General features: G+C 28.5%; 2 protein-coding genes across 2 annotated transcripts; both read left to right on the plus strand.

Annotated features, from left to right (window-relative positions):
• The first annotated feature begins 4982 nt into the window (after positions 1 to 4982).
• Positions 4983 to 7336, plus strand: LOC105786429 (L-type lectin-domain containing receptor kinase VIII.1). Its single transcript, XM_012612849.2, has one exon. The coding sequence runs from the start codon at positions 5114 to 5116 to the stop codon at positions 7214 to 7216; it is 2103 nt and encodes a 700-aa protein (XP_012468303.1). The 5' UTR covers positions 4983 to 5113; the 3' UTR covers positions 7217 to 7336.
• A 4618-nt stretch (positions 7337 to 11954) lies between these two features.
• On the plus strand, positions 11955 to 14293 carry LOC105786430 (DNA-binding protein S1FA). The gene is made up of 2 exons (XM_012612850.2): positions 11955 to 12110; positions 13659 to 14293. The coding sequence occupies exons 1-2, from the start codon at positions 12081 to 12083 to the stop codon at positions 13875 to 13877; spliced, it is 249 nt and encodes an 82-aa protein (XP_012468304.1). The 5' UTR covers positions 11955 to 12080; the 3' UTR covers positions 13878 to 14293.
• The last annotated feature ends 1411 nt before the right edge of the window (positions 14294 to 15704 follow it).

A 15704-nucleotide genomic window follows, 5' to 3' on the forward strand; every position in this document is an offset into this window, starting at 1 on the left:
TACATTAATATATCAAACATAATTTTAAATTGATATTAATATGGTTTCTAACTCGTATTACATGTCGGGTTAAGTTCTTGCAGTTATTAAAATTCTTCTATTAAATTATTGGTGTAACATTTTGAAACAAAAATCATTTAACACTACGTGATAATAGGGGTGAAGCAGAAAATTTTTTAGAAATTTGAATGAAATTTTAAATTTTAATAGTCTATATATTTATAATTTTTAAAGGATTAAATCAAGTTTTTTATAATTTTAGGGGGAGCCAAAGTGCAATTTTACCTTTACAAATTTAAAATTTAAAAAAATTTAAAGGGCCTAAATAGTAATTTTTTATTTTAGGAGGGATCGGGCCCCTGCCAGCCCCCCTAGACTCGTGATATAAAAATTACATTGTAATTGATTTAATTTTAATGGAAGTGTTAATAATTCTTAAAATTTGTTTCAGCCTTTTAATCAAAATAATGTATTTAAGCTAACTAATGACATTACAAAATTTGAAGTACTAAATCATGTCAAAATTTAAAGTACATATATTAAATCTAAAATTTGAACATAATATAGGGACTAAAACTAAAATTTGACCATTTTGTGCAATTTCTGAAAATTAAAAGGTTAGGGTTTAAAATTAAAATTTAACTATTATCTTATAATGTAAAAAAAATTGAAAGTAATAAACACATAGATATAGATTTTTATCGGTGAATGTACTTGACAGGTCCTTTTATTATAGAGATCAGATTAAATTAGTCTCTCTATTCTTAAATGGATTAATTTAGTCATTATCTTGTTAAAAATTAAATAAGACCAAATTTCAAAAGGGTTAATATTTATTATTTAAGTTAATATTTTAAAGACTTTTTATAGTTTTTCAAGTGAAATCTTATGTCATTTTTAAATATTAAATTTTATTATAGTTTAAAAATAGTAGATGGATTAAATTGATTCATTTAAAAATAGAGGGACTAATTTGATATAAATCCTATAATAAATAGACTTGGAAGTGACTTTCACCGATTCCATATTGTCCGTTGTATTATCTAAGTTGCTTCTGCTCTCATCCACACTTGTCTAGCTTGGAGCTTAGTGAAAGCATGGCCCACTCCCCTCATATGCGCGTGACAATACGAACTCAAATAATTTTAGGATTTATTTATTTTTTCTGTTTTTATGATCATTAATGAGAATAAATATAGGTAATAGTACTATGAATTTTTTTTTGTATTATAGTGTGGGTTTATTTTAGTAAAAAAAAAATTTAATTCTTCGTTTTTACTAAAAAAATATTCGTTAGAAAAATAAGAAAAATGGCCTTATTTATAGAAGTTGAAAAAATTATTAATTTAATTAAATAATATAATATGATATGATATTTTTAACTAACGTGAAATGTTCACCCACTTTATTACATCTTAAATAACTTAAACAATATCGTTTAATTCAATCCGATTTTATAGTCTATTTATCGGTTAAATACAGTTATTTGAGTTTTTAAACCTATAATGAATTGTATGAACATGTATTATCAAAACAATGATCGGATTTGTTGGCAAGTTAAATGCGGACGGTGCCAAGCATTTGACGACAGGTAGAGCAGCAACTGGTAGTTTCAGTAGAAATATAGGCATATGTTCTGTAATTGATGCGGAACTATGGCCTATTATAGAATGGAAGAGAGGATTAAAGAAATGCTGGTGGAGAGTGACAGTTTGACTGCGGTTAATATTCTTAATGGGCAAGCAGAGGAAGTCAAGTTAAGTTTGGTGCAAATTATTAGACATTTGATAGCAAAGGATTGGAATATTAAGGTATTGTGTATGTTTCACGTTTAACTAACATGGTTGCGGATAATATGACAGCTCTAGGTGGTCATGATCCAATTGGATTGCCCATTTACTATCGTCCACCCAAACAAATTGCTGTGGAATTACTACAAGAAAGTGTTGGTAAACACTGGCTAATTGTACTTAGTTTCTTCTTCTTACCAAAATAATAATAATTCCACATAAATTTTATAAAAAATCACATCATTTAATTAAGTCCACCTCATATAATTAACATATTTTTAAAAATATTTTATTGCTCCTTTTTCTAAGATATAAGAGGGGATGAAGCCTTGGCAAGGAGGGTTTTGGCGCTCTAGCTAATGGGATAATTGCAATTATAGCCCCTAATAGTATTTAATTAGCCAATTTAAGCTTTTAAAACCTCTAATTCATTTTAAACTCTACTAACTTTAGTGGGTAAATTTGATGTGTATGGTAGTTTTAAATGGTATTAAGGGTTTTGGACCGATTTTGAAAAAACAAATATATTTATTAATTTATATATATAAATAAAGGAGTTATTATTTAAAAATATCTTTAACATAATAATGTATATAATATATATTTTTATTATATAATTACATATTTATTGTTTTATTTATGGAAATAAAAGAATTATTAATTAAATAGATGAATTAAAAATATATTTATTAATTATTAATCAATTTAAAAAAGTTTAAAACAAGATGAAATAAAAAATACAAATATGAGTCGGAGAGAAATTAAACCCAAGACTCAAGGATAAAACCAGTAATATATAACCATCTAACCAAATAAGCTAATGTGTTAAGTTAACAAAGAAAACATTTTTGCTTTCTTCCCTAAAATCGACTTACTTTTTAAATATTTTAAAAATAACTTAAAACCCTAAATATTATTTAAAATTCTATAATTTTCTCTCACCCTTAAAAATTATGAATTCATCCTTGGATAGAAGAATCTTGATACTCATTATAAAAGGATAAAGACCAAAATTCAATCCCCATTATGGTACAATAACTTGTAACAGTGTAATAAGTGTATTATATTAATGTTTATGATTTTAAACCAATAAATAATATTTTCTTCTGACATTTGTTTTTTTTTAATTTGAACAACATGTGATTAGTTGGTGAGATATTCGAGATTTATTCAACATGGAAACTTAAAATAATATAATTTTTACTGAAATTTTAGACCTCAATTTTAGAGTTGGCTAATCCATATTTTTTTAGAATATAAAATTATTGTTATAAAATAAAAGACAAAAAAAAAGAACAACGAGAATATGAGAGTAAAGAGAGCATATTCTATTGATCAATCGAAATATTTTATTGAAACTTTGGAAAAGTTTTGTAAATATTCGATTGATCAATAAAATACGCTATTTCTTTTGCTCTCCCATTTTTTTTGTAATTTACTCACCGTCTATTTATTTTATAACAATTATCAATTTCACTTAAAAGTTCAAATAATTGTATAAAATGATTAATTATTGAAATAAAGGATTTTATTAATTGATGTTTATCGATACTATTATTTTTTAGTTGTTGTTTACAATAATTCTTATATTGAAGTTATTTATTTTAGGTAAATTGTAAATATAGTCACTTTTGTTTGCTTCAGATTACATTTTAGCCACTTATGTTATCGTTTTGTTATGAAGTAGTCACTCTATCGTTAAGTTCCATTACCTCTCTAATGACAATCCTACGTGGCAGTGCAAATGTGTTTTAAATACCAACTGATGTCCAATTGGGATGGGAATAGTTTTTTCAGTCAAAATAGAAAAGAAAACTAAAAGAAAAAGGAGACGAACAATTTTTTCTTTTCCAGTTCAAGGTGTAATTAATTTAAAAATTTTAATTAATTAAAAATCTATTCTAGTCCCAGTTGGACATTTAAGTTGGCATTTAAAACCTATTTAGACTGTCATGCAGGATTATCGCTAGAGAAGTAACCAAGCTTAACAACAAAGTACCACTTCGTAATAAAACAATAAGTCACTAAAATGTAATCTGAATTTTTTTTATAAAGTTTAATAAAAACAACTATTTTTCTTAGATTTACTAAATGCAATGCTTTAAATTACCATTATTTGACATTTATAGACACTCATTAATATATCCAAACTTTAATTAATATTTTTAAAATTGAATTAATATTATAAAAATAAATTAATAAAAATAATGCATTAATAGTTCTTATTTGACATTAATAAAAATAGATCCAAACTTTAATTATATTTTTTAAAATTAAAGTAATATTATAAACAGTTTAATTAATTAGATTCAACTATTAAATTTATATATCACTCAACTATATTAAATTAATTGAATATTGTATAATTGGAAAAACACCAAAAAACAAAAAAGCTCTTAAATGATTAAACTTGAATTAGACATCGAAATTGACTCTTTTTTATTCATTAAATGGCAAACTTAAAAAATTAATTCACTTAATTGTGGATATTAATAAAAATATTTATTTATCGCTTTTAATGAAATTAGATAATTTATCCGTAGTTCCTTTTCAACTCATAAATAGGAAGATAATGCGCTTCAAAGCACTTAAACTCACATTTTCTTACATTAAGGACAATATTCATGTCAATCAAATTAAGACTTAATCGATTGCAATAAATAATAATACTTGAATTTAATACAAACAATAAACAACTTTAAATTTCAAAATAAAATTTACAAAAAATTACATATATAGACTTACTGTTTTACACATTAATAGAATTCTAAAATTACCGATAAATCTCCCTTAATTATATCGGATCGGTTGGTTAAATAAAAATCGACCAAGATTTTAATCTTTAGAAAAGTATTAGACCATTTAATTTGAAAATCGGTTAAATTGATTAAATTAGGTAATTGAATTAAAATTTTAGTAATTTATATAATTTTTAATAATTTATTTAATCAAATTAAACGAATCAGTTGGATTGATTAGATCGATAAATGTTCTTAGATTTCTTTTAATTGTCACACTTTCAATCTTCATTTTTATAATCACTGAAACAGAAAAAATAACCGTTGCAAATATCCACGTGTCGCGTTACCTATCCACCTGTCATCTTCATCTCATCACCCACCCACTCTCCGTAGATTCTCCAAAAATTCACCCTTCTCTCTCTCCTTCAGACTATTCTTTTCTTTCTTAAATTTGCTCTGCTTTTTTAGCAAAAAAAAAAACTCTCCTTCTTCAATTCCTCTCAAATCCCTTCCCCACCCAAACAAGCTTTATTTTTGTTGTTGTAAATGGGGTTTCTTTAAATAACCAGAAACTGAAGAATAATGTTGCCAGTTTCTTACAACCTTGCTTCAATAATTTTCTCTGTTCGGTTCCTCTGTTTTGTCTTAAGCTTCAACAGTATCTTTTCAACCACAGAGTTTGATTTTGGAACCTTGTCTCTCACCAGTTTGAAACTGTTAGGGGACGCTCACTTAAGCAACGGGAGCGTCAGGCTCACTCGCGACGTTGAAGTACCGGACTCCGGTGCCGGTAGAGTTTTATATTCAAAACCGGTGAGATTCAGACAACCAGGAACTCATAAACTTTGTAGTTTCTCCACTTTCTTCTCATTTTCCATCAGTAACCTTAACCCATCTTCCATCGGCGGTGGTTTAGCCTTTGTCATTTCACCGGACAGTGATTTCGTCGGCGCCGGTGGGGGTTCATTGGGACTTCTTGATGATAAAGGTCAAGCATTGGGTTTCGTGGCGGTGGAATTCGATACTCTCATGGACGTTGAATACAAAGACATTAATGGTAACCATGTTGGGTTGGATCTGAACAGTGTAGTTTCATCACAAGCTGCCGATTTGGGTGGTTTAGATATCGATCTAAAGAGTGGAAATGTTATTAATTCATGGATCGAATACGATTCTTCATTTGGGGTTTTGAATATTTCGATTTCGTACTCAAATTTGAAGCCTAAAAACCCCATTTTATCAGTGAGTTTAAGCCTTGATCAGTATGTTAATGATTTCATGTACGTAGGATTTTCAGGCTCAACACAAGGAAGCACTGAGGTTCATAGCATCGAATGGTGGAGTTTCAGTTCAAGGTCAGGGTCAGGATCAGGGCCAACATCTCCGCCGCCGTCAACTGCGACTACTTTAACAAACCCAACCGCGGATTCCGTTAAATCACCGCCGCCTCTTCCGCCGTCGTCTTCTTCTCCTTCTCCTCCTTCTTCTTCATGCCATAACCAGCTTTGCAGAGAAGGTCCAGGAGCTGTAGCAGGGGTGGTAACCGCCGGAGCTTTCTTTTTAGCTCTATTTGCCGGTGCTTTAATCTGGGTTTACTCTAAAAAGTTCAAACATGAGAACAAATTAGGCCAATCTTTTGCATCGGAGATAATCAAATCGCCAAAGGAATTCACTTACAAAGAGCTTAAAGCCGCCACGAGATGCTTCGATGCCAATAGAATCATCGGCCATGGTGCTTTTGGGACTGTTTATAAAGGTATTTTGCCGGAAAATGGTGACATTGTAGCCGTCAAAAGATGTAGTCATAACAGTCAAGGGAAGAACGAGTTTTTAGCTGAGTTATTAATAATCGGAACTCTAAGGCATCGAAATCTTGTAAGATTACAAGGATGGTGCCATGAAAAAGGAGAGATTTTATTAGTTTATGATTTAATGCCTAAAGGGAGTCTTGATAAAGCTTTATTTGAAGCCAAAACGCCATTGCCATGGCCTGAAAGGCAAAAAATTTTGTTAGGGGTGGCCTCAGCATTAGCCTATTTACATCAAGAATGTGATCGGCAAGTTATTCATAGAGATGTTAAAACCAGCAACATAATGTTGGATGAAGCTTACAATGCCAAGCTCGGAGATTTCGGTTTAGCTCGGCAAGTTGAACACGATAAGTCCCCGGATGCAACGGTAGCCGCCGGCACGATGGGGTATTTAGCTCCCGAATACCTTCTAACAGGACGAGCGACGGATAAAACCGACGTGTTCAGCTACGGAGCAGTTGTCTTAGAGGTTGCTAGCGGCAGAAGACCGATCGAGACAGGGAAAGCTCCGGCTCGTGTGAGTGGCAATTTGGTGGAATGGGTTTGGGGTTTACATAAAGAAGGTAAATTGTTAACCGCTGCCGATGCTAAACTCGAAGGTCGTTTCGAGGAATCCGCGATGAGACGAGTACTTTTGGTCGGGTTAGCTTGTTCACACCCTGATCCATTGGCTAGACCCACTATGAGAAGTGTGGTCCAAATGTTGGTGGGTGAAGCTGAGGTCCCAATGGTTCCAAGAACCAAACCATCAACAAGTTTTAGCACTTCCCATCTATTGTTAACATTACAAGACAGTGTATCTGATTACAATGGCATTGTCACCATCTCTAGTTCTTCATCAGAGAATAGCTACATTGGTCTTGATCTTGTGTAATATAAGGAAAAAAATATCAAACTCATGTATATTGCTTATTTGATTATTTATGTATGACAAAATAACATGTAATTTAAGCATACAAAAAAGTTTTTATACGAAGAGTCAGATTATATATTATCTCATTTATTTAGAAAAATAGGTAAATTTATCTACGTACATTGAATTGAAAGATAAACAGTTTCATGTGACGTATTATGTATGTCTCATCCTGATATAAAAGGAGTAATTTGTTATTATTTGATTAGAGGGGGAAATGCTGAAAATTTTGGGGGTTTCAATCAATTGTTAATGTTATCCATATGACAATGTAGTTGGAGACAAATGAAAATGGTGGGAGTCAATTTTCTTAGTAGAATATGATGGGTATTTTATATTGTAGATGATGGTTAGATAGTTGCTTTCACAAGCAATCTCCATTGTTAAAAAGCATACCCATTAGTTTGAGTAGAGGCTTGGTAAAGTATACTTAAGGAAAGGTGCACATTTATTACATTTATTAATTATTATGACTTTTAAGCCAGTATTTTTAATAACATTATTATAAATTTCACATTTTTTTATCTATTTAATCATTATTTTAATTAATTTTTTATAATCATTAATTTTTATAAAGAATTAATTTTTTAATGAAAATGTTGATCGAATCATTACTTTTTAACAATACCGATGCAATATTTTTCTTATTATCACCCTTTAAATTTTATAAAAATATTTTTAAAAACTTATAAGAACAAAAAAAAAAACATGAAGTTTATCTTGATTGTAATGCGAAATATTATGTTTAAAATTTAACATTTTAGTTGGTATTTTCGATTCTTTTAAAAGGTTTAGGAATAAATTTAGCTTTAAACAATAAAAATGAATTAACAAGTGATACGAGACATTAAGGACTTAATTTACCATTTATATATATGTATATATATTTTTAAATAGAATATTTTGAAAGATTGTCTTGATTAAGGTTTTAGATAAAATAGAAAGAAAAAAACTCATTTAGGCTCTTTATAATTTATAAAATTTTAAATTAATAACGGTAAAATTACTCTTTGTCCCCTCAAAATGATAAAATTTGATTTAATCCTTTAAAAGTTATAAATATATAGACTATTAAAATGATGAAATTGCATTTTACTTAGTCTTTTCCACTATACTAAAATTTCAAAATTGTCACTATCACGATTCAAATTTTCTCTTCTTTCAATTTTTTAAAAAATTTAACGTGACGTTATGATCGTTATTTTTTAATTTCGAAGCGTTTACATCAAAGGGTGACAATTGAAAAAAAATTAACAAGTTCAACTTTGTTTGAGTTTGTATCATGTTTGGTAATAAAGGAAAAAATGATGAAGCAATTGCATGGGTGGGGGGTTGTTGAAGAGAAAGGTAGGAAATAAAGTTTCATTTAATCTTGTAGTTTTGATTTACCTTTTCTTGTAGACTTTATTTAGACATTCTTTTCTTCTCCTTTTGCATCTTTTACAAGCATTCTTGGTTTTGCTTGAGGAAGTGGGATTTCAGCTTTCTTATTATAAGTTAATTACATGAAATGTCCTCAAATTATAAATCAATTTTTAAATTGGTCATCTATTTATACTTTTTTTTAAATGGTTAAAATATACATTAGGTCCTTATACTTTTTGCGCATTTTGAGTTTAGTCTTTGTACTTTTATTTCGAAAAACAAGTTTAATTATTGACATAGTTAAATTTAGGTTCGATTTAATGTCTTTTTTTTGTTATATAGCTAGTAAGTGAATATTTGTTTCATTTTAAACACCGAACTCTAGGTCTTCAAAGGGTTGTGCTTGAGATGGATAGTATGACTGCAATCCAATTAATTCAAGACGAATCAGTGGAGTTGCATCATTCAGTAGTGTTGCGAGCTATTAAAGAAATTATTCAACGTCCTCTAGGCATGTATAGATATATGCAACCCTCGGATGAAATTCTTCAAAAGCTACATGACGATTGCTACAAAATAACTTGGCCCGGCCTAGTCTAATTATGGTTTTGTCCTTCTTAATGTACCAAAAAAAAAAGTTAGACTAGTAAGTTTAGTAGCATAATTTTAACTATGTTAACAATCGGGCATGAAATTTGAAAATTTAAAAGTAAAATGATTAAATTCCAAATGTATTAAGAGTACGTGGACTATAAGCATATTTTAACGTATTTAACACTAAATTTATATGTCTATTTAAGTTAGTATCACGAGTCAACCAGACATCAATTTAATAGTGAAATGGTTAGAAGCATATTTTTATCTTTGAACTTTTTATATAAAATTTATAAAATCAATTTAAATCTATAAGAAATTAAAAAATATATATTCACACTTGATAGGGCTTAAACTTAAGACAATCTGGGACTAAAATTCAAATTTACTATTTCAATTAATATTTCATTTAATTTTTTATATAAATTTTATAAGTAAATATATTTTCACGAGTGTGTCATAATTAAGTAAACTTTCAATTATTCCAATTAAGTCCTCAAATTAAAATATCATTTTGATCACGATACTTTATTTTGAAGTCCAAAACTAATTTAGAATTTAACTCATAAGTTGGAGATATCTTATGTAATTAACCCTTTAATCTTGTTTTTTATTGAAGTATGGCGATGTCATATCACCCATAGCCGTTGAGTGTAATAAAAAAATTAAAAAATTAAAAAAGCAAAAAATAATAATAATTATTATTTTGAACAATCTCATTCTAAATATATATGTTCTTTTTGACACAATGTTTAGGATTATCCGGGAGAATAATGTGCTTCGGCGTACTCAAACTCACGTCATTTTATATTGACAGCAATACTCATACCAATCGAGCTCAGACTCAATCGACAAAATTATATTTTTTAAACGTGGTTAACTTCATTCAATGTAATATTTATAGGTTAAGACTCTTCCTAGGTAGATTTGCATTAAATAATTTAAAATCCAAATTTATTTATTCTTTATAATAAATTTAATTTTATTATTTAAATTCGATTAATAATATCATTGGCGAATATCTGAATTCGATAAATATAATAAAATTTTAAAAAATTAGTTTTCTATATAGCATTGTTTTTAGATAAGATAATAACAATTTTAATGTCATTTTTATATAATAATGTTGTATGAATTGAATTGATTTTTATTTCAATAGATTTAACTATTAATTCAACCATTACAAAAAAAATCAAAAACTCTAACAAAATAATAAAAAAAAGGAATAGAAAAACCATGAAATAAGTAATAATTAAAATATAAATATTTTAACTGACAATATATAAACATTAAATATAAACATTTAAGGTTATTACATTAATAGAAATTTATGTTTTGATCGTTCAGATTCGAAAAGTTACAAAATAGTCGTTGACCTATTCAAAAGTTTCCATTTAAGTTATCGAGTTGTTAAAATTGTTGTTGTATGACATTTTCTGTTCGCACTACTTGCACAAATAAAAAGCTCTCATTTCCCTCATCTTCTACAGCTCAATTTTTTTTCTTCATAAAATATATTTGAACATTATGAATCTACAAACCAAAATTTAAATAACTTTCTTTTCCGATTTCCAACACTGGCCGTCAAATAGACTTAGGTCTAAGATGTGTTATTCTACTTGTCATGGGTACAGATCCATCACACAAATTATTAAATCGTTGCTTGGAGTTTGCTAACCAGTATTTAAAAAAAAACCTTAATAGCCTAATGATTTAAATAAAAAAATTTCGAATAATTCAATAATCATTTTGTATCATTTTAAAACTAAATAACTAAAACGTAAATTTATTAATAATTTAATAACTTTTTACGTGGGATTTACCCTTAATTAAAAGAGAGTTAGAAACAAAATCCCTACTTGTTTTCACGAATTTATTGAGATTATCATTGCATGTGGGTAGAATTATAAATGTTTTGTCATTTAATCATAAATTTACCATAGGGAAAAGATGAAAGATTCTTATATTTTGTGTTGTTTTCATTGGCATCTCTTGGATTTTTTTGCCGACGTGCATTGTTCCTAATTTCAGATATTCAGACATTAAAAAAATAAAACAAAATTCTGACTGCCCTGACCAGCTCTAAATTTTATGTTTACTAAAACTGCTTCTTCACTGATGTTGATGGTGACTGTGTATTGTACGACTAAAATTTTAAAAAATATTTAGATTGTAATTTGTAAATGAATATTTTAATTTATCCAATCCTAGATAATTTTGTTGATTGTGGTCTAGGGGTCTCTTTAGATGGATGGTGCGTTTATCTATAATTAGTGTAATTATAATAGTTGCGGTGAGATTAAATATTGTAACATGAAAAAAAAAAGAAACCTAAACGCACCACCCTAGAATTAAACGTTTATCCAAATGGGCCCAAAGAAAAGAACGTGAGGTTAGTGTAAAGGGTCTTCGAGTCTTTATATCTGAGTTTAATTTTAATGTTTAATTTGATATCGAGATCAAATGGTATTGTGTAGCCTATGAACATTTAACACCGAAACCAGACTCATTACTTAATTGAGACAAAAGAAAGCTCAAGTATCAAATCGAAAAAATTCAGGTACCAAAATGAACATTAAAACTAAATTTAGATGCCAAAATGAATATTGAATCTAAGCTCAGGTATCAAATACTGCATTACCTTTTAGAGTAAAAAGCTCAATTCCTCAATTGGATCCATTACAAAAATGGGCTTCAAATTTCAACTGGATCATAAAAATGGCAGAAAAATACCCATATATTGAAATAGTCCATTTATAAATACAATCAGCTGCTTCACCTAAAAGTCGTGTTCATTTGATTTTTTTCCCCAAATTTCTGAATCTTTATTTGGTCCAAATTCGTGTTCACAGTTGAGTTCGCAGCGATGTCGAACGAGTACGAGTTCGCCGATAAGGTACATCCCTCTTTTGATCGCTTGTTATTTGTTTTTTTTTTGTTTGAATCTCATTTTGACTGGCTATTCAACGAGATCCGTGCTAAATTAATTTGAAAATTTCCTTCTAGTTTATCGATCTGGTTTTATTTCTTTGTATTTTTGCATGTCATCGTCCCGATCTATTGTTTTTACAAGTTTAATTTCGGTTCTTTTTATTAATTATGAGAATTTCGCATTCTGATTCTCTCAATTTAGTTTTCCCCCTTTTAATAAGATCTTTGGAGATTATTGCATATAAATTATCGAATTTATTATTTATTTATTCATTTGGAGAAAATTTTAATGCTTTCTTTGAGCAAATAATCTCCTTTTCGTTGAGACAAAGAAGAGAAAAGAAAAGAAAAAAAGTATTTTTCTTGTTGATAATTGATGTGTTTTGGCCCAATTTTAATGCACAATAATGGTAATGATAGTAATTGATGATGTAAATATTGGTTTAGTCATTAATGTTTCCATTGATTTATGAGTTGAAGATGAGCTGAGAAGTCATTGAAATCGTTGTATGTTTGATAATTCTTGGAATATGAACACCATTTTTGAATGGGATTCGAATATTCAACTCGGACCGAATTGAATTTTTCGATATCAATACTCCTAATGAATTCTGAAAAGAGGGTAAAGCATTAGGAGTCGGATTGGATTTTACCCTCTCTACTTAAAAAAGTGGGCAAATTAGTTTCTGTACGATAGATCGGAGTCCGGAGAGCAAACAAGTATTTTTGTTAAAAATTTCTTTCATTTCTACGGTTAAAAATTAAGGACATGTGGCACATCACGTGTCATTGTCCGGTATACAAATGGATGAATTTTTTTAAATTGAAAGGATTAATTTGCTTTTTAATTTAACGACAGGGACAAATTTGCCCATTTTTTGAGTAGAGTGATTAAAATGCAGTCAGATTCCTAGTGCATTGACTTCCATGTTACTTTTACCCTGAAAACAGAAAAGAAAAGGGAAAATGGAGGCTGAATTCTTAAGTGGACAACCTGAAAATTCTTCCAATGGCTGTCAAAATATGATGTCCCTTAACAATTTCTTCTTTTTTTTTACTATCACCATTTCCCTAGCATAATAAATATGCCTGGTCCGCTTACATGGTAGGTTTTTACAGGCTTCTTGATTACGAAACATCTCCAGTAAGCTAGCAGTGTCTTAATAGAAACCTTGTGTAATCGATTACGGTAGATGTATCTTTTGATGCATGTATTTACCATCTATGCTACTTGGACTTTTCATTTTTTATATAAAAGTTTTTAGGGTCTCAACTCGCAATATAAACCTTGTGTGATCCTTTTACCTCTAATCATAAAGAACAATAGATGTATCTTTGGAAGCAATGCATTTATATGCATGTATTTACTCTCTATGCTACTTGGACATTTCGTTTTTCTGAACATATTCGAATTGGGTTCGGGGTCCTCCAAGTATCTGTGGTTTGCTACATATCTTTGTTCATCCGATATTTTACTTACATGGTAATAATTTAGTTTCTGGTGATGCAATAGGGAGACAAGATTATCTATGAAACCGAAGCCAAAGGGTTCAACCCGGGATTGATTGTATTGCTGGTTATTGGTGGACTACTGATAACATTCCTTGTGGGAAACTACATACTTTACTCGTACGCGCAGAAGACTCTTCCTCCTAGGAAAAAGAAGCCCGTATCCAAGAAGAAGATGAAACGAGAGAGGCTGAAGCAGGGAGTCTCAGCACCAGGGGAGTAGGAATTCAAGGTCCGACTTTTCTCTTTTTTCGCCATTGTTAAAAACTGTTTTGTTCACAATTTCTGTCCAGTTTCGAGAGTTAAAAACTTCAACATCTGAATTAGAAGTAAACCCCATACTCGGGTAAGACTAGAGAGTAAAATACTGTTCCTTTGTTCGTCGGATGCAGTTTATGTGTCACATTTTCATTGCATGTTTCCATTGATCTCGGTACTTGTCTCGTTTCGGTCAGCCGTCAACATGCAACCAAGATAATGGCTATACTTGGGTGATGTTTACTTGATAGAGATATATCTCTAAGTATTCACCAAAAGAAGCCATTGGTGCTTCATAGGGTTACTTTTTTTTGGTTAGTAGCGTGAGATATTAGTGTTCAAACTTTGGATTATTTGAATGCATGCCATGTTGAAAAATAATGTCTTTTCATATATCATCATTTCAAAAACGGAAAGCATTGAAATCCGGAATTTAATTCAATTGGTTTATACCGATTCTTCTCGTCGGGCGAATTTTTGTAATTTCTGTGAAATTTGTAAATTTTTTTGCACAATTTATTATCGATTGAAATAAAATAGATTCGGATAATAAATATCTGAGAGTTAATATCCGCATCTTACTAATATTCTTTTCAATCCACTACAAATTAGAAATCATAAAAAATTGCATTCAAATATTCATGTATAGTTGGTTTTTATCTATTATTTTATATTTATCATATTTTTAAATATTTTTCAGATACATGTATTTATAGTCTTAGTTTTAGTTTCTTGCTAAATTATATATTATTTTGGTAAAAGAACAAACTATCATATTATATATATATAAATATATCTCAATTACATCTATATAAATATATTTATATGTAAATATAATTTTTAAAGTTATTAATTTAGGTTCAAATTTAATAGCTTTTAATTTAAGTATAATTATAGAAAATTTAAAGTGTTTAAATAAAATTTAAAATTTAATTTAAAATATCAAAATTTTGTACCTATAAGTCAATACGCTTGATTGAAATAAGTTGAAAATACGCTAAAATTTTGACTGGAACGATACATAAGTTACTTTGTATCAATTTAAGACTAAAACGGTACATATTAGCCGGTATGAACGGTTCCGACTACCATGCCATTAATAGCCTTATGTGAGTGAAAGAAAATGTAATATATATTATAGTTTATTTTAAAAAGAATAGGAAAATATATCTATAATGTATACAAATTTAGTTTAAGGAAAATTGTAAAAATATCATAATACTTTTTATTGTTTATTATATTATTAAATCATACTAAAATAATTAATTTGTTAATAATTATTATGTAATAATAATAAATTAATATTAATTAACTTTTAATTGACGCGATAATATATTAATTTTAGTCCTATATTTTAAAATAGCATCATAATATTATTAATTTATAACAATTTTAAATTTATAAAATATTCAATATAAATGAATAGATTAAAAATAATAAGAATTTGAGTTTTATAATTTAAATAAATTAATATTTATTTACAAATTAAATTTTATTTTAAATACGATAATAATTAAATTTTATTCAATATAAATGAAATACATTTTGTAGTTAGTTATTTGCCACTTTAGAGAACATCGAGGTCGTGGAATTAGCCATTGCTATCGGTAATGAATATCCTAGTTTCAACAATCATTACCACTTAATTAAATTTTGTATTCATATTAAATTACACTTATCATTTTAAATTAACTATCACTTTATTATTATTACAATAATATACTAATTAAAATTAATATTTAGCCTTATAAATAGATACATGAATAAGGTATCTTCATTCATGTAATATTTA

This window comes from Gossypium raimondii, chromosome 1 (assembly GCF_025698545.1).
Source record: "Gossypium raimondii isolate GPD5lz chromosome 1, ASM2569854v1, whole genome shotgun sequence".
Lineage (NCBI taxonomy): Eukaryota > Viridiplantae > Streptophyta > Magnoliopsida > Malvales > Malvaceae > Gossypium > Gossypium raimondii.